Raw genomic sequence first — 18,544 nt, 5'->3', positions numbered from 1 at the left:
GTCTGGAAAACCAATACTAACCATGATGAAAAACTAAAAAGATGGAAAGAACACTTTCAAGAAGTCTTGAACAGACCTGAACCTGAATTAACATTTAACATTAATTTAAACTATGAAATCGAGGAAAGAGAAATAGATACAGGTCCAATCAGGAAAGAAGAAATTTCAAAATCATTGAAAAGATTAAAAAATGGGAAGTCAGGAGGCATAGATGGCATAACAGCTGAGATACTAAAAGCAGATACAATAACAACCACCAAGTATTCACATAAACTTTACAATATGATATGGATTGGAGATGAAATACCAAAAGACTGGAATAAAGGTCTGATAGTTAAAATAGTAAAAAAAGGAGATCGAACATGCTGCGATAACTACAGAGGCATAACACTGCTTTCTGTGCCAAGTAAGGTATTCACAAACATCATTATCCAAAGAATACAAGAAGGAATAGATGAAGAGCTGAGACAAGAACAAGCTGGCTTCAGAAGGGGTAAAAGCACTACAGAACAACTTTTCACGTTAAGAAACATCATAGAACAAAGTTCGGAATGGAATGCTCCTTTATACATCAACTTTGTAGACTTTGAAAAGGCGTTTGATTCCATCCACAGGGAAAGCTTATGGTCCATCTTAAAAGCTTACCACATCCCGGACAAACTCATCACAGTTATAAAACTCTTTTATGACTCATTTGAGTGTGCAGTCATAGACGAAGGAATACAATCAGAATGGTTTAAAGTAAAAACTGGAGTAAAACAAGGATGTGTGATGTCTGGTTTCTTATTTCTATTAGCCATTGACTATGTCATGAAGCAAACGATTAAAGATCATGAAACAGGAATCAGATGGAAATTTACCACCAAACTAGAGGACCTTGATTTTGCTGATGACCTAGCACTACTGTCTTCCAAATTCCAACACATACAACTGAAAACAGATAAACTTCAAGAGAATGCCAGCAAAATAGGACTTAAGATTAACACCTCTAAAACAAAAGTAATGCGGATGAACACCACAAATAACAACCCAGTGAAGTTAAATGAGAAAGACCTAGAGGATGTCGATACCTTCACTTACCTAGGAGGAAAAGTAACAACAAAAGGTGGCTGTGACAATGACATGGACAACAGGTTGAGAAAGCTAAAGGCCAATTTAGCAGGCTAAGAAAAATATGGAGATCCTCGGTACTGTCATTTAAAACAAAGTCAGGTTGTTTAACAGCTTAGTCACATCAGTACTACTATATGGATGTGAAACCTGGAAAACAACCGAACAAGACAAGAAGAAATTAAACACTTTTCAAAACAGATGTTTAAGACAGATACTGAAAATAAGATGGCCTGATAAAATATCCAACGAAAACCTTCACATAAAAGCTGGAACAAAGAAGCTAAGTGAAGATATAATAGAACGAAGATGGAGATGGATTGGCCATGTGCTAAGGATGGATACCAACAGAATATGCTCAGTTGCACTGACATGGAAACCTGAGGGAAAGAGGAAAGTTGGACGTCCCAAAACTACCTGGAGACGAACTGTAGAGACTGAAAGAACATCACTTGGATGGAACAGCTGGACTACAGCAAGAACAGCAGCTAAAGACCGTGTAAAATGGAAAGAATGTATCAGGGCCTTAAATGCCGACTGGCATGAAGAGGATAGGTGAGAGGTGAGGTGAGAACTGAGTTTACCCTCTTTAAATAAAGAATTTATTATTATTATTATTATGAGCAACACAGTCTAAGGGAAGTAACGCCTACCTTTTAATACAAATTTTCCAGCAAGAAGTGGGTACAGTGAACCCCACAGAACAAAATCAGCAGCTGAAAGACCAATCTGTAACAAATACAGTATTCACAAAGCATGGTTTGCAAGTACAACATAATGAAATACATAAACTGAAAAAAACACTTTAATAAAACTTAATATAGCGTGTATTAATAACAATAATACTAAATCTGTCTCCATTTTTCATGTACCAAAATTAAATAAAATGTAACTTAACATGATTTAAGTAAAAATGTGTTTTCATATATGCCAACTACATTTTTCAAATTTTTCAAAATTATCTAAATTAGGAGCAAGGTACAGAATAACTCATTCTGTCATATTGGACAACTTGCAAATAAAATTCAATGATTTTCCTAAGTACTTTAACATGTTTAATCTTACCTCTGACAGAAATTTCTTGCCTTTTAATTCTCCATTCAATGATTTCAGTAAAGTTTGTATATGTATTAGTAATCCAGTCTCTGGTTTCCCTGAGCCTATAACACTCACAAGGTAGGGATATAAAACTGGCTACAAAAAATAAAATGTTTTTTTGTATAAAAAAATAGTAAGAAGATTTTTTTATTATTTTTATCTAGGAGCTAAATGCACATTATTACTCAAGGCAAATTAATTTTTTGAAAATTACTTTAAATTGCAAATAAAACAGGGAGATAAATAAAATTAGGAAACATGTTTCCATTGACCTGGTTTCCCCGAGAATCATTCTCTCATTTTTAATCTAACATATATGAGTAAATTGTGATAATGTGAATATGACTTTTTAAAGAAGGAATAAGAATTCATTTATTTGAGAACTAGTATACAAGAACTTTGCACAAGTATGCATTCTGTTTATAACTTTAATAGAGAGTGTGCCAATTATAAATCTTTTACAAGATACCAATTATGTACTTGATTTTCTGTAAAACAAATCATGATTGATGGCATAATAAATGCTTTTAACAATAGTTTGTCATTTGACGTAAAGCTAACAATAATCAATAAATCATTATACACATATTTCTTGTTAAAAAAAAGGCTAATTTTTACTTTAATTTCCCCATCCTTTTTCATTAGTATTTTTACTATGGTTATGTTACACACTTGTAACTTACTATGCAACATGTGAGCAGTATCAGTATTCCTTTCTGGGACACATGAGATCACCCCCAGTTTTTGGTGGTGTTCATGTTGCTTAGTCTTCAGTTTGTTTTCTATGTTGTGTTTTGTGTACTGTTGTATGTGATTTGTCTTCTTTTTTTTGCTATGACATTGTCAGTTTGTTTTGGACTTAAGAGTTTGAATATCGCTTTGATATCTTTTGTCAAGTTTGAACCATGAAGACTTTATCCTCATTTACCTACCTGTATCTGTGAACTCTCCCACTATAACCACCATGAAGACATATCCTCATTTACCTACCTGTAGCTGTGAACTCTCCCACTATAACCACCATGAAGACATCATCCTGACCTACCTACCTGTAGCTGTGAACTCTCCCCATATAACCACCATGAAGACTTCATCTTCATTTACCTACCTGTAGCTGTGAACTCTCCCACTATAACCACCATGAAGACATCATGCTGACCTACCTACCTGTAGCTGTGAACTCTCCCACTCTAACCATTTATCTACATCAGCATCAGTTTCATCTGATTTTTTATTTGAAATATATCTAAAATTAAATATCAAGTAATTGATAAACAAAATAGTAGTTTATAAATATATAATTTGCTGGCAGACATTTCATTCTATTAAGGTGGCTCGGCCCTTTAACAGTGCGCATATTTTAACGCATGTTTCTTACGACGACTGCCTTGGGAACGGTCGCTTTTAGGGGTCTTCTCAAAAATAGCTTTGACGACCTTGGAACGCGGGCGTGTATGAAAGCACCCTTGACGATGTAAACAAATGTCGAAATGATACAAAACGTTCTTCAAAACAGGAAATATGTTCGATCAGAAATTCAGAGTGCTTTCTTCATTTTTCGCATAAAAGTTAAAAAGGACAGAAATATACATGAATATAACATGTTAAAAAAAAAAAGAATATATAAATACTGACAAAGTCACATGTATGACGTCGACGGTATTTGGTGCCGCTTCGCAAAGCCCAAAACGCATTCTCATCTTACAAGGTCGCCTCTTGGGTCCGTTCGTACCATATTTTAAATTCACTTAAATACCGGTTGAATTAAATGATGTCTTGGAGATTTATTTTTGAAAATGTTTTGCCAATGACGCAATGATTAACTGTAAACAAATGATAGCGATGTAAACAACTTCATGTCATCGTACAGCTTTCAAAATCAGGTAAACTTGCATAGGCGGATACGGGGGGAGGGGGGGTGGCGGCCCCCCTTTCGTGGGAAAAATTTGATTATATAGGGAATCATTGAAGCATGACTAGAGCGCCCCCCCTCCTTTTAGGAAAAGGTCTGGATCCGCCACTGACTTGTGACCCGTATCAGAGACATATATGTGTATATATGTCTCTGCCCGTATAGTATGCTTTGAAAGCATCGGGCGGGTTTATTTTCAAGCTATAATCCGTTTGGCGTTTTATAACAGTTTGTTTCTGTCATAAATCTATTTAAAACTTGAAATATCTTTATTTCCAAGTATTTTTTGGAGTTTATTCCCGATTATGCGACATATTTTTCCACAGCAAAATTTTGATAATTATAGAATATTTTTTATTTTCCCAAAAACAAATTTGAACATGCCAATTTTCTAACAGACTTAATACTTAACAGGCACACCTAACATTTTAATTTAAAGATTTGTTTACCTGCACGAAAATCATTTGAATTTTTTTCTCGTATCACAATTCCATGATTTCCGGAACACTAGACTAAGTCCTATAATCTAAGACCTCGGGGCCAATGTTTTCTATTTTTATGATACTTTTCTTCTATTACTTATTTTGCTGAATTGTTATTTTGTTGATTTGCAATTTTCTGTTGTATCTATCAATATGTCAACCGAGTTCATATTAAAAAAAAAAAAAATATCAGCATTAAAACTAAAATAATTGAATCAGAGCACTGAGTGTTATAAAACGACACTTCAATAATTTGCTGTTTTCCGCCTTTTCATGAAGATGAAAATTGATCAATGGGGGTGGATCCAGCCATTTTAAAAGGGGGTTTCCAACCCAGGACAAAAAGAGGGTGTTCCAACTATATTTCCCCATTCTATCGTCCAAAAAAGGGGAGTTCCAATCCCCGGAACCCTCCCCCTGGAAACACCACTGTCAAAAGTAACCGGGACTGGCCTAGTATTCCGACCTTATATATCGGTCTATGATATAATTCCTCAATACTGCACTCTTTGCGGAGAACCATGTTTCACCATGTCGGGATTTTGCTAGGACATACACCCGCAGAGTACCGGACAGTCTCAAACACTACTAAAGACTTTATATATAAAAAAAAATCTATACTACTAGGTTCAGGGAAAGTTTGGATTGTAATTTAAAAACTACGCCCAGTACACAGGAACACTATATTAGCCGGGGATGTTGGCAAACTTTAACTTCTATGTTAATTTTTGACATGCTTTTTTAAAAGGTAAGCTAATAAGGAAAGTTCTTGATTAAAAAAAATATAGTTGAGTGATGTCATTGCGGCAAAAAATATGAATGACAATTTTGTTTGTGAACACTGATTTGATCTTACTGTGGCAAAGAAATACATAACTAATCATCGATCTATGCGTGATGATAAAAGGAGATAATGTTTTTTTAATTTATAATATTGAATTTTGTGGATAGTTGTTTCATTGGCAATCATACCACATCTGCTTATTTTCATATCGTGTGGTTAACATAGAAATATGACTAATCTGACAGATGATCCCTTGATTATACAGGGTGTTCAAACAGCTGGATATATACATACGAAGCCTCGTAGGGTAAAAAGCGGGAATTTTGCCTATACATGCACCAAGCATAATTGTCCATTCATTTTCTTATGGCAGTCCATATATCTAGCTCCTCTTACTTTGCATAACTTTCATAATTGATACTTATCTGCATGTTCTCATCCGTATTATGCTTGAAATATTTACCAGTGATCATTCAGTATGCAAATTAAATTTTCATTATGTGCAATCATATAAAAAAAACGTAATTTCTGGGACTTTTATTTGTTTGACTATGTGGTATATCAGTTTATAGTAATTGTTGAAGTCCGTACGGGAACATAATTGTTATCTTCTCTGTAAATTGGTCTCTGGTGAAGAGTTGCCTCATAAACAATGATACCCCATCTTCCTATTTTTATACCCTATGCAACGAAGTTGCGCAGGGTATAACGTTTTTGACCTGTCCGTCCGTCCGTCCATCAGCCAGTCTATCTGTCCTGTTTCTTGTCATCACAACTCCTCTCAAACCGACCAACAAAATTTCATGAAACCTTTTTAGATAATAAGGACATACTATGCAGATGTGCAAATCGACAGGAAATTACGAGTCAAATGTGTTCTAGAAGTTATGCCCCTTTGAACTTATTTGCTTCAATATACTACTGCATGTTTGTCCTTGCAACTCCTCTCAAACCGCACAATAGAATTTTATGAAACCTTTTTAGATAAGGACATACTATTTTGATGTACACATTTTTTTTTCTAGGAGTAAGGCCCCTTTGAACTTATTTGCTTCAATATACTACTGCAACAGTTTGTCATTGCAACTCCTCTCAAACCGCACAACAGAATTTCATGAAACCTTTTTAGATAATAAGGACATACTATGTAGATGTGCATATCAACAGAAAATTATCGTGATTCAATTTTTTTTTCTTATACCATTTTTTTTCTTAGTCATTTTATTTCTCCAGTGGCAATGTGGAGACTGACTGCCAAAGCGGGGCCGGCTTCAGTTATTCACAATATAATCAACCAATGAGCCTGCACCCTATGTCGGACTCTGTAACAATCATCCCAACAACCAAATATTTTGAAACATATTTAGAATTCAATAAACAGACAAGTCCATGAAAATGAGGTTAAGTTCAGATAAACCCTGCAAGACAGACATATTTGTTTTTCATTCATTATTTTTTACATAAATCACCCATTAGTTTTCTCATTTGAAATGTTTTAAATTGTTCATTTGTCATTTCGAAGCCTTTAAAACCAACTATGCAGAACAGGTTTTACTCATTGTTGAAGTCCATATGGTGACCTACATGTATAGTTATTTCTGTGTTATTTGGTCTCTTAGCTTGTGTCTCATTTACAATCATATCACATCCTCATATTTGATATTTTAATTTGTTATAATACATTTAATAATCTTTTCATACACCAAATATACATGAAGATGACCTATTTATTTCACAATATAGCATATTAAAAGAGGATTGCTAGACAGAATTGTAAATTATTGCACGCAATAGTTTATCTACTACATGTACCTTTTAGTATTTATTATTTTTGAGTATATGTCCGACATGTTGATGACGGACAGTCAATGGTATACCTTAATATGTCCCGAAAACGGGCGTAAAAAAAAGCCTCAACTAAATCAAATTTTTGAAACGTGATTGATTTTATTCCTCTAATATCTATGAGATCAAATTTATAAAAAAATTATTAATATAATTAATTTCAATGTACTAGTATACATGTAAGAATTGTTGCCATTTATACATCATGTACATTTACAATCAGTTGCTGATCAGCTCTATATTTTCATTATTTTTATTCTCCTTCACTGTTTTTTTATAAGACTCATATATATGATCTGTATTCATCATGGGGACAGGTAGCAATATATATAGGTGAAGTAGGTCCTTTTGATTGGATTTTTTTAAAGGATTTTGACAGCACTAAAGTATATACATGTAGTTCCAATTTTTAGTTGATCTTAGCTCCTTAAATGGATTGTGGCAACACATATTGCATATATACATGTAGAATGTTGTTCTTAAGTTTCAGCACTTTACGCATAGTTTCCGGTTGCAAGACTAGAATATGATACTGGCTTCTCATGAAATTCTGTCAGAACTTTGCCAATAGTTTCCAAGTAAAGTTGAACATTCCAAGATCACTCCTTCCATTTGCAATGTACATGTACAAATGTACTTGCAGTCTGAAATTAAATATCAGAGTAATTCTGTCAGAAAATCAACAATTATTGACATTCAAAAGCATATAGATGTAGACTAATTCATAATAGGTAATGTGTCCATGGGACACAGATGAGCAACCGCTTGCATATAAAGAATGAAAAGAGTGACACCACCCAAATTTGTCCTTGATCTGAGTGTTGTTGTAGTAAGCATTGCATATAAGTTTCAGAACATTTGGATGAAGCAAACTTGTGTTAAAGAAAGGAACAAAAATTCAGCATTTTTTTAATTTTGTAAAGGGGCATATCTCTAGAACAGTAAAAGCGACCCCACCAAAAATTCAAACTTCATGTTTGTTTGTTTGTAGTATCATATACATGTATATGCATTAATTGTGTATTAGTTTCATAACATTGGTAGAGGCAAACTGAAGTTGGAGAACAGAATCCAAATTTGGGAGGTACATGCAAGTTTGATAAGACTGACAATGCAAGGGTAACCTTAAAAAAAGTAGAATGGTATAAAAAATTATGTGTTTATTTGATAATAGGTTCGTTTTCATGTGTTTTTGTTTTCCCTTGAGAACACATAAAATATTTTTTTATAATTTAATTTGGTTGAATATATATCGAATTTCTGAACAGAAAATAATGAAAATGAGACATAAAAAAATATAGCCAAAAAATAAACCTGTGATAATACTGCTTCTATTGGTACATGGATGCTAAAAATCAATCCAAAATATTTTTTTTTTTTTTAAATCTAGTTTTATTTACAATATACATGAACAGCTAAAAATCTCAAGTGACAAATACTTATGGCCACACTCTGTACATGTTTAACCCTGATACTTCTATTACTAGACCTTAAGACATTTTTGTATACCTAACAGAATTAGGGGGGGGGGGGGGGTTAATGGTAAACAAATTGTGATTGATCAAGACGAATCCTTCAATAAGATGTAGGGTTTATCATTTACAAATTAGGCCAATTATTTCATATTCTCAAGAAAATAAACAAATCAATCAAATCCCTTGAGGACCTTAATTGAGGGGTGGACAAGGGTAAGGAGACAGGGGAATGAGGGATCAGAGAAAAGGGGATATCTTGGAAATATATTTTGTCATTTTTATTTTGTCTTGGAGCAAGGAGATGGAAGTATTGAAGTAATCAAAAGGGGGGGGGGGGGATTTTAGTGTTGAAAGGGAAGGGAAATATAGTTAGGGCTAAGCCTATAAGGAATAGAAACTGTTCCGAGGGAAGTTATGGGGTACCCCACATACATATGACCCTGACTTGGCTACGAAATTAGATATTACAAATGATGATTAAAAAAGACTTATTCATTGACACTAACGGTAGCGTAATAATGACAGTTGTAGTGCTTCATAGTAGATGTCATCCCTTCCTCTTCGGCCGTTTGCACACGGATATTTTTCAAAACTGGCCAGACATGTTTACAACTTGTCTGTAAAGGGTAAAATAAACACATAAATAAGATACCAGCTATAACGATCTATAACATTAAACATGGAACAGAAATTGAGCCGGTGCAAGGTTTCAGCCGCAGTGATTTTCAACAGTAGCGAGTATTTTGAGACAACCCCCAAGTTTGCATTTTTCGTTATACTGATAACATTTGGCTGCCTAATATATCGAAATCTATGTTTTCTTATGTAATAACTCTACCTTCATCGTTGTATATTCGCCACAATGTCTGTTATGCATGTACATGGTCGTATTCATCAATATAGTATGCTGCTCGGCAATGGCGACCTTGAAATTCCTCTGGTCCGATAATGGCGCCAAATTAGAGGGAAGCAACTCGCGCCAGACAAAATTACCGTATTTCACCAAAATAATCAAAATTTCGCTTTTTGATAAAAAACAGTAATACGATAACCACATTTATATTCAGTGATCGTTCATTGATATAATTACAAACATTATTTTATTAAAGCCATTAATAAAGAATTCACAATTAAGTAATTAATGGAGTCCATTGAAATCAGACCTTAAGGGGTAGAGGGGTTAAACAAAAGCTCGTAACTTTTTTAAAAGCCTGGTGACCCCCATTTTATTTTACCTTAAAATGTTCGAAAAGTTCATAGCTTTGACATATCTGTTTTTAAAAAAAATCTACCGGGGAAATTTTACGAAAAATCGATTAAACCAATATTTTTTGCCTTAAACTGAAATTAGAAAATGCAAAATTTAGACATTAATCTGAAAATAAAAGGATTTTTAAGTCAAAAACAACCAAGGCAAAGGTTTACATTTCAAATTCTAATGTTTTTTCACATAAAAATCATACTGACTTGGTTTTAAAAGTCTTTGAATTTGATGTAACCGTTATTGTTGAAAGGGTGGGCATGTTTGGAAATAGGGTCAAAATCGCACATTTCGCTTCAATTTGAGGGGAAAACGAGCCTGGTGACCCCCTTTTTTCTTTGCATTTTTGGATTCAGCATAAAAAGATCTACAAAATATGTGAAAATAAAAAAATTCTACCGGGGGTCCTTATTGGGGTGAGCCACCTTAAGACGTTTTATTTAAAATGCATCACCAAAGTCAAGACCAATTGTGAAATAATATAGATAAAGATTTAACTATAAGCCCTGTGATCATGTGAATGCCTTGCTTTAATACAAGAACTGAACAACACTTTTTGTTTTCCGATACTTGTTACTTCAACCCAGAAAATTTTCTCTACACTTTACAAACAGAAATGACCTTTGGGGAAAAAAGACAAATTGTCAGATACCTGTACATACATATGCTTGTGTCTTAGTTGCAAACGTAAGTTTCAATACTTTCAGCCATTACTGTAAATGCTTTCCACAAGATATTACAAGTGAATACTATAGTATAAAAATATTATTTTTATCATTTTATTCTTTCAGAATTTAGTTTGCCCGTTTTATAAAATTACAATTGAAGTTTGACATGACTGATATCCAAATAACCCAAACAGAATCCAAAATGCCTGTACAATGTACAGGAAACACTAGATAAAGTATATGTATCACATGAGGACAATATGGTACATTTGTATGTTTTTTTATCATTGTTGAAGGCCTAACAGTTGTCTATAATTGCTTACATCCACTTCATTTGAACTTTGGTTGATAGTTGTCTCATTGGCAATCAAAACATATCTCCTTATTTTTATCTAACATTGTACTTTTGATTTCAATGCATTACATTTACATATTAAACTAATCAGTGACAAACCTTGTTGCAGAATTTGGAGAAAACAAGAACTTTCCAGGGTACACTTCTAACACTGGTAACACATTGGCAGTCAGGTAAGGAATCACTTTTTCTGAAGAAAAAAGTTCAATATCAGTAAGTAATAATGTCATTATTATTACTTTTATGAAGTAGAATATATAGAACATCAATATGTGGATCAATTATTTTCTTGTGTGCCAACATCCATATGTGGATCAATTATTTTCTTGTGTGCCAACTTCCATGGATTGAGAAAAATTTCACAAATAAACACAAAATGCATTATAATTTAATCAAGCAAATGCAATACATATACACTATTTGTTACATAATAGACTTTAGGCATTTTTGGGGGGATTGCACATTTTTGAAATAAACATTCTATTGTGATGGAGATCTACTGAATGTTCAAAGTTACCAATTTCTAAACAAAGTCTGTAACTTCTTGTGTATGACTATATTAATTAGGTATGTGCCTGTCCCAAGTCAGGAGCCTGTAATTCAGTGGTTGTCGTTTGTTTATGTGTTGCATATTTGTTTTTCATTCATTTTTTCATTTAAATAAGGCCGTTTTATAGCTGACTCTGCGGTATGGGCTTTGCTCATTGTTGATGGCCGTACGGTGACCTATAGTTGTTAATGTCTGTATCATTTTGGTCTCTTGTGGACAGTTGTCTCATTGGCAATTATACCACATCTTTTTTATACTGATTATATAATTAATTGATTCACACTTTACCCACAAACGTGAGGAAAACGGAATGAAATGAAAGTTACCTTGACACAACTTCCCCAAAAAACTGCATTAGTTAAAAATGCAGAAAAACAAATATTTTTTAAAGAATTTACCATGTCTAAGGGCCACAACTCTATCATTTGCAATCATTGTTCTAAATGAAATTATTAAGAAAAGCTTTCCATCAAATAATACAAATCAAAATCAGAAACGCTGAATATCAAAAATTCTATCTTTTTCAATCTGAAATGATATCATGTTCTACAACTTAACACACATTATTAGATACAGAACAATTTTGTGTTCTTTCCCAAATGAAGAAATGATTGACTACATAGAAAACTGTTAGAAAGTACAGTCTGCAATATTCTTCGTATACCTAATAACCTTATCTTTAACTTGACATGTTCCCTGGATTCATTTTTATTCGTGGGGAACCAATTTTCATTGATTTTTTGGGTATAGGGGAATCAACATTTAAATGTATCAAGAAAAAATAATTTTCTTAAGCCTTTATACAAACATTTGCTAAACCACAATCAAATATTTAATATTATTATACAATCCACGAACAAAAAATAGATCTACTGTTCAGTAATGTGTCCGTACATATAATTTTACTAATAATTTATTTTATAGAAAAAAACTGCATAATGAAGTTTAAATTGTGCTGTCAATTAAATTTCACTTACCAGGACAGGTTTCCTTAACAAATTTTAAAAACTGATCATTGCGTAGTAAAGTACATGTACATCAATCTAAAACACCTAACAAAATTGTTAGTAACGAATTTACATGAAGAGCATGACAGGATTGTTATTTCATCATCGATGTGTTAAAATGAATTTAGGTAGATATGAAACTGTAATAGACATAAAAGATTTTTTTTACAAGTTTAACATGAAATAGACACTTTAGTGACATACATACAACTATGAACAAGTATAAAATACATGACTTATAAAGTCAGTTATAAATAGTATGTTACACAAGTTCTACATGTAAAAAAATAATTATCTCTTAATTTGACTTAAAAATGTATTACAAAATTGAAATCTTTTCCATTAACTATTTAACATAAATAGGCAAAAGATATATGTTAACTTAAAAAAAAACTCTTTGAAATCCTGTCCCTATTTTACCAAAGTTTACTTTTAAGACTTATATATAGTTAGACAGTTTATGGCTTATATCTCAAAAACTAAAACAGTAACACCAACTTTGATAAAAGTATTAATACAAACCAGGTCAAGGTCAATTTCCTAGAGAATTTCAGAAAAAAAATTACCATCTTTTTCAGAGTTGTTTCTGAAATGTCTACATGGTCTATTAGAAAAAAATAATAATATTTCCAGTTTTAATTATTATATTGAAAACTATAATTACAGACAGAGAAATTTAAGTTATTAAAATAACCAATGCAATATCTATTGATAGGTCAACTTGCAAGAAATCCTCAAATGACCCTAAATGACCCATAGACATGTTAAACTTAAAGGCTTTAAATGATGAAATTTAACTATTGAGAAAAAAATTTTGCAGAGTTTTTGCATTCTTTGTAGAAACTATAGTAGAGAGAAAATCAAAAAATGAAAATGTATGCAGTAGAAGAGTTCAGCAAAATAAGGTCTATAAAGAAGTCAACTTTGCCAAAATTGTCAATTGACCACTTAAAGGTTCTGGTGGTTGTTCCACATGGCAGTAGTATGTGTCTAGTGTGGTTGTTTTTTTATAAAAAGCAGCTGCCACTGGCTAGCTTACATATGTGAGCGAAGAGAGAGCCGAGTGAGTAAGCCTCTCCTGCCAGTACATAGCCTCTACACTGTCAAGACTTCTACAGTGCCTCCCCGCGACAGCACATGGTAACTGAGGTCTAATATCTCAGGCTTTACTGTAGAGGTTCTTGGAGCAGCAAGGGCCCTAAAGATGCAGAGTGTAGGCCCACCGGCGTGTGGACACGCCCTTACTCTCATTAACCTTGCCCCAACTATGGGTAAATAGCCTGTTAGATGAAGATCATTAACCCAGGAAGGTAATTGATCTAGGAGAAAGAAACTCCAAAATAAAAAGGGGCAGATAATGGTTTGTCAGCCTTGGTCAGCAACTTATCTAAAGGAAGGAAACCTCGACAAAAAATCCCTGTCCTCCAAGCAGGGGGTTTGGCATAGGGCCAACAACCATATCCTATAAAAAGATTTAAGTAACGGAAACAGCAACAAAGGAATCGCTGTGCAAATAAGTAAGTACTTAAAGGTTGCATTTCTGTAAATATTGACAATGCAATTTCCCATAGGAACTCCTATTACGGCTAAAACTGTACCACTTTTACTATGAAGTTTTGAAAAAAATCTTATCCTAGAATTGAAAGTTCATATGCACTACAATTTTTTTCAAAGGTCAAAATATAGGGCTGTGCGGCATATTTTCAACATTTATATGCCCTGAACTGTTTAGAGTTTAGACTAGTACTGACACTAATTTTCTTAACTACCCCCACCTAAATGAAGGTTTACCACAGATTTCAATGTAAACAATATGCACATGTTTATTTACTGGTAACATTCCCAAGTTATGTCTCTATGAGATGGAACACAGAGAGCATATTTGGGAACCAGTATGTAAACAAAATTAATTTTCTATGAATATTCTAAATCTCCCCAAAAAAGGCGTGGTTTGAGAAACAGCTGTATTTACAAAGTGCAACCTATAGGAGTTATTGTCCATGAAAGATGACTTTGGTTAATGTTTTCATTTGCTTACAGAAACCATATAAATAGATATAAAGAAATTATATATAGCAAAGATTTAGATATTCCTGTGGGATTTATTGCTCCCATTCAATCCCTTTTAATAGCAGACTTGTTTCTTGACTGTTATATATTGAAACACAGTTTATGGTCAAACTCATTAAAGACCCATCTTACATTTGTAATTCCAATTAATTGATAAATTCAACAACAGTTACCAAAAATTCTCAAATATGCTGCCAATATTTACCCAAAAGAACTTACTTTCAATATGTTAAACAAATAAACAGGAATAAATACATTCCTAGATGTCAGTTTTACACAAGAAAGCAGGAACTCTACAAAATTGATTACCACAAAAGGGATGATTTTTCTTTCCGTATAGTTAACTTTCCTTTTTCAGATGAAGATGTTCCTTTGGCACCATCTTGCAGTGTTTACATACATTTATGTATCCCAACTTGATTGCATTACAATAATTGTACCTGTGTCTGTACATGAACATGTTGCTGAGATTGTCAGAGAAATGACAAAACAAAGAGTAGACCATTATTGGTTGTATCTTGGATGGGAATGCTTTTTTTTAAGTTCAACAATGTAAAAACAAACTTCATTTCCAATTACAAGGTATTGATAGTTTAAATATTCTCTATTAAAACTTTGTGTCTTACATAATAGCAAATATAGAGAAGAATGTAAAACTTATATCAAATTTAAAACAAAAATTCATGCATTGTCTTACAATCTATATAAAAAGTAAAGTAATGTAATCTTTATTTGAAATCGAGTTGCATATTTTGATTTTCACGCCACTGACTTACAGAATCCCAAAAGAGATATATGTACATGGAGAGTTCCTATGACTACAAAATGTACGTTAGATTCAGCTTTGAACTATTTTTTGTCTGTTGGGGTAGTTAAATCAAATTAATAGGCCCAGTTCCAGGATATCGTTTTAAGACAAATTTGTCATGTGACTTTCATCACCATGTGACAAAAATGTCTGCATTGTTTTTTCCAACACATGTTGAGCAAACGGGTGACAACATTTGATTTTATGCTGTACAAAATATTTGGGAAATTAAAATCTAATAAGATGGTCACCTTCCCATAGTAATACGGGAATCAAGATAATGTAGTTAAGGAACATAAACTATTTCTATACTATCCGTATATCATCAAGTTATCGAATTCCAATGGGGACTAACTGTACACCACTTATTGCAGACCTGTTTTTGTATTGCTATGAGTTACAATTTATGACAAAAATCAGCAAAGACCCATCGAAACAACAACTGATACAAAATTTTAATAATACTTTTAGATATTTGGATGATATATTGGCTCTCAATAATGACGACTTCAGTATGTAAACTAAAGAAATTTATCCTGTTGAACTTGCTTTAAATGAAGCTAATACTAACAATGACCACTGCCCTTTCCTCGATCTTGATATCTATATCATTAACAGGAAGCTTAATACTAAAATTTATAATAAGGCCTAAAATAAAATTTCATTTGTTTGGCATTGCCGTCCGACCCACTGAAAAACTTGCCGCCCAAATAATTTTATTTGCGTTTCAGAAATTTTTTTTTTTTTATTTAAAAAAAATCGAAATTGTGCCGGAATTTGATCGTATCCGCCGAGTTTGTTCCTGGCTTTACTTATTTCAAATCACGATCTTTAAAGCGCTTGCCTTACACTGTATTGGGAGCAAACATTTAAATGACATGGAATAGAAAAAGTCTGCCAAAAGTAATGTCAAAGAGGCCGACAGGGGAAAGCATGTCCCTATGCTGCAATGCATTGGTTAAGGGAGATGGAGTTAATCAAAAATCAAATTTTCAGCTATTCTTTGAAAGAAACGTTCCGAGACACCTTGTATTAGAGGACTCAAATTTTATCTTTTGTAAAGCAGAAACAGATGATGTCTGCTCGACTTCATGAGATAGAAGTTTTTCACCGGGACATCACAGAACAAATATGCGTGGCTCTTAAATTTGTTGAATATGCTTGGCTCTTACATTTGTTGAACTTATTAAATATTTGAAATTTATCATTGACAAATTTTCCCTTGAACCAGAGAACAATGTATCTACTATAGTCAGAACCACAATGATGCATTCAAGATAATTATGGCTGTAATCACCAAATCTTAAAGACCAAAATGGTTCCAGATTTACAGGTTATAGTAGTTTTGTACCAGTAGATGCTAGCCTGGTACAAAACATACATATTTTAAAGACTAGCATCTTGTGTCAATTGAAGTACTTCCCCCCTTTTCTTCTTAACATGAATAAACATAAAAAATTCTTAAAACATAAAAGATACTGACAGAAACATATTTATAAACGTATCTTGTGTACTAGTGATGAATAAAGTCCCCTCCTTTGCCACAATTCTAAGGGCTCATTAATTCTGTATTCATGTAATGCATGTCCAGATTTCTGTTAATCAAACAAGCATTACAACCCATAATTTATTTATCTGCAAAAATTGTCTGTCCTGCTGCATATTTCCATTTTGAATTTATCATAACGGTTTTAAACCTAGCCCTGATAAACCTTGCACTTAAGTATATTAGTATAAACACCATGTCTATTTGTGTCTATTAGGATAGCAAAATATTTTTAATATTTTGCTATCCTAATTTGGTACAGATCCTTTATCCTCAAAACTTATCAGGGGCAGTAGGCGTGTTTGTATGGTAGTTTGTCACACCTTACATGTATGATTACTAGCCTCTAGGTATTGGTTTGAGGCCTAGTTGGGCAGTTGCAAAATTAAGGTTTGATTTTCATGTCATATGTGGTAAGGTTAGTCAGTTTCCTACCGCAGGTTGGAGTTTTCCTTCAAGTACTACGGTTTAGTACGCCACTAAAACTGACTGCCATGAAATTACCCATATGGTGTAGAAAGTGATGTTTATAAAACCAAAGTTTTAAATCTTTGTCCATTTGTACAAGGAGCCGTAGTGGTTGAGCCATTTAACTTGTGGTAATTTTACCAAACTGTGACCACAACTTCAAGATGTGACATCAGGCCTCTGTTCAATGGGCAGTCCCACAATAAACGTTCAATTTTCATGTCATACATCTTATATGGTTAATTTGTCAGTTTCCTGCCTCAGTTCTGTGTTTTTTTCTGGGTACTTTGATTTACTCTGCCAATAAAACTGACTTTAATTTCTTGCATGAAATTATCCATATGATATAGAATGTACGTACGTGACATTGACGGTTGACCCCTTTCAAAGAATCCACCAGCATGTACAAACAACAATGCTGCAATGCTTTAGACAACATTAGTCTAGAGACTTCATGATTTACATGTATAAAGCTTTTAAATGTAAAAAAAAAAAAAAAAAAATCCCTACCTACCTACCCACCTGCTGATAGTGTGGGTCGGCAATGCCAAACAAACAATTTTTTAAGGGTGGCCTAAAAGAGATGATTTTTCATTTCCTATCATAAATTATCCATTTTTAGATGTCTGTCGATGGTGACGTTCTCTTTTCACCATCTTACCGTGTTTACATATCCCAACTTGTACGATTAGCTCGTGTATGTAACAACGTTTTAGATTTTAACAAGAGAAATTTATATATCACTGAAAAATTATTACACCAGGGTTTTCGATATCACAAATTTTTTCATCGGTACATGGACATCATTCGTAAATATAACTCTACATGCAGACTTCTTATTCGTTCAGGTATTTCACATCCAATCTTTTATGGTAATTACAAAAATGTATTCTTTAAAAATCACAAAAATGTTAGTATTCACCTCAGAAGCTAACAAAACCTTTAAATAGACTTATTAAGAAGGTATATAGTTACAATACTGTTGTCAGGTCATTAAAGATTGCATATTTTGACTTTAATATTGATTCACTTATATAAGATTTACTTGCATCAGAACTAAACACATTTATTTAGAAACCAGTTGTTGGCATGACACAGGTTGTGT

The 18,544-nt window shown here is 33.2% G+C and overlaps 2 protein-coding genes and 1 long non-coding RNA gene across 5 annotated transcripts in view; 1 reads left to right on the top strand and 2 right to left on the bottom strand.

Moving 5' to 3' along the window:
- Positions 1 to 18,544, bottom strand: part of LOC143062945 (methionine--tRNA ligase, cytoplasmic-like) — a 120,648-nt gene that overhangs the window by 99,801 nt on the left and 2,303 nt on the right. For both annotated transcript variants that reach the window (XM_076234801.1, XM_076234800.1), the window contains exons 2-5: positions 11,090 to 11,180; positions 3,376 to 3,454; positions 2,176 to 2,304; positions 1,764 to 1,839 (exon numbers count right to left, since the gene is read on the bottom strand). In XM_076234801.1, the coding sequence (XP_076090916.1) occupies positions 1,764 to 1,839; positions 2,176 to 2,304; positions 3,376 to 3,454; positions 11,090 to 11,180 (375 nt within the window). The remainder of the gene's footprint in view (positions 1 to 1,763; positions 1,840 to 2,175; positions 2,305 to 3,375; positions 3,455 to 11,089; positions 11,181 to 18,544) is intronic.
- LOC143062947 (uncharacterized) lies at positions 7,100 to 10,403 on the bottom strand. Its single transcript, XR_012974893.1, has 2 exons — positions 9,545 to 10,403; positions 7,100 to 7,875 (listed from the first exon to the last, which is right to left on the bottom strand). It is a non-coding gene; the product is annotated as an uncharacterized LOC143062947 (long non-coding RNA).
- Positions 14,890 to 18,544, top strand: part of LOC143062946 (alkylglycerol monooxygenase-like) — a 38,839-nt gene continuing 35,184 nt past the window's right edge. The window contains exon 1 of one of the 2 annotated variants that reach the window (XM_076234803.1): positions 14,890 to 15,199. In XM_076234803.1, coding sequence (XP_076090918.1) covers positions 15,140 to 15,199 — 60 coding nt within the window. In that variant the 5' untranslated portion in view covers positions 14,890 to 15,139. The remainder of the gene's footprint in view (positions 15,200 to 18,544) is intronic. The other variant, XM_076234802.1, reaches the window with a different exon arrangement.

This window comes from Mytilus galloprovincialis, chromosome 2, assembly GCF_965363235.1.
Source record: "Mytilus galloprovincialis chromosome 2, xbMytGall1.hap1.1, whole genome shotgun sequence".
Taxonomy (NCBI): domain Eukaryota; kingdom Metazoa; phylum Mollusca; class Bivalvia; order Mytilida; family Mytilidae; genus Mytilus; species Mytilus galloprovincialis.
This window is presented reverse-complemented; position numbering and strand designations above follow the sequence as displayed.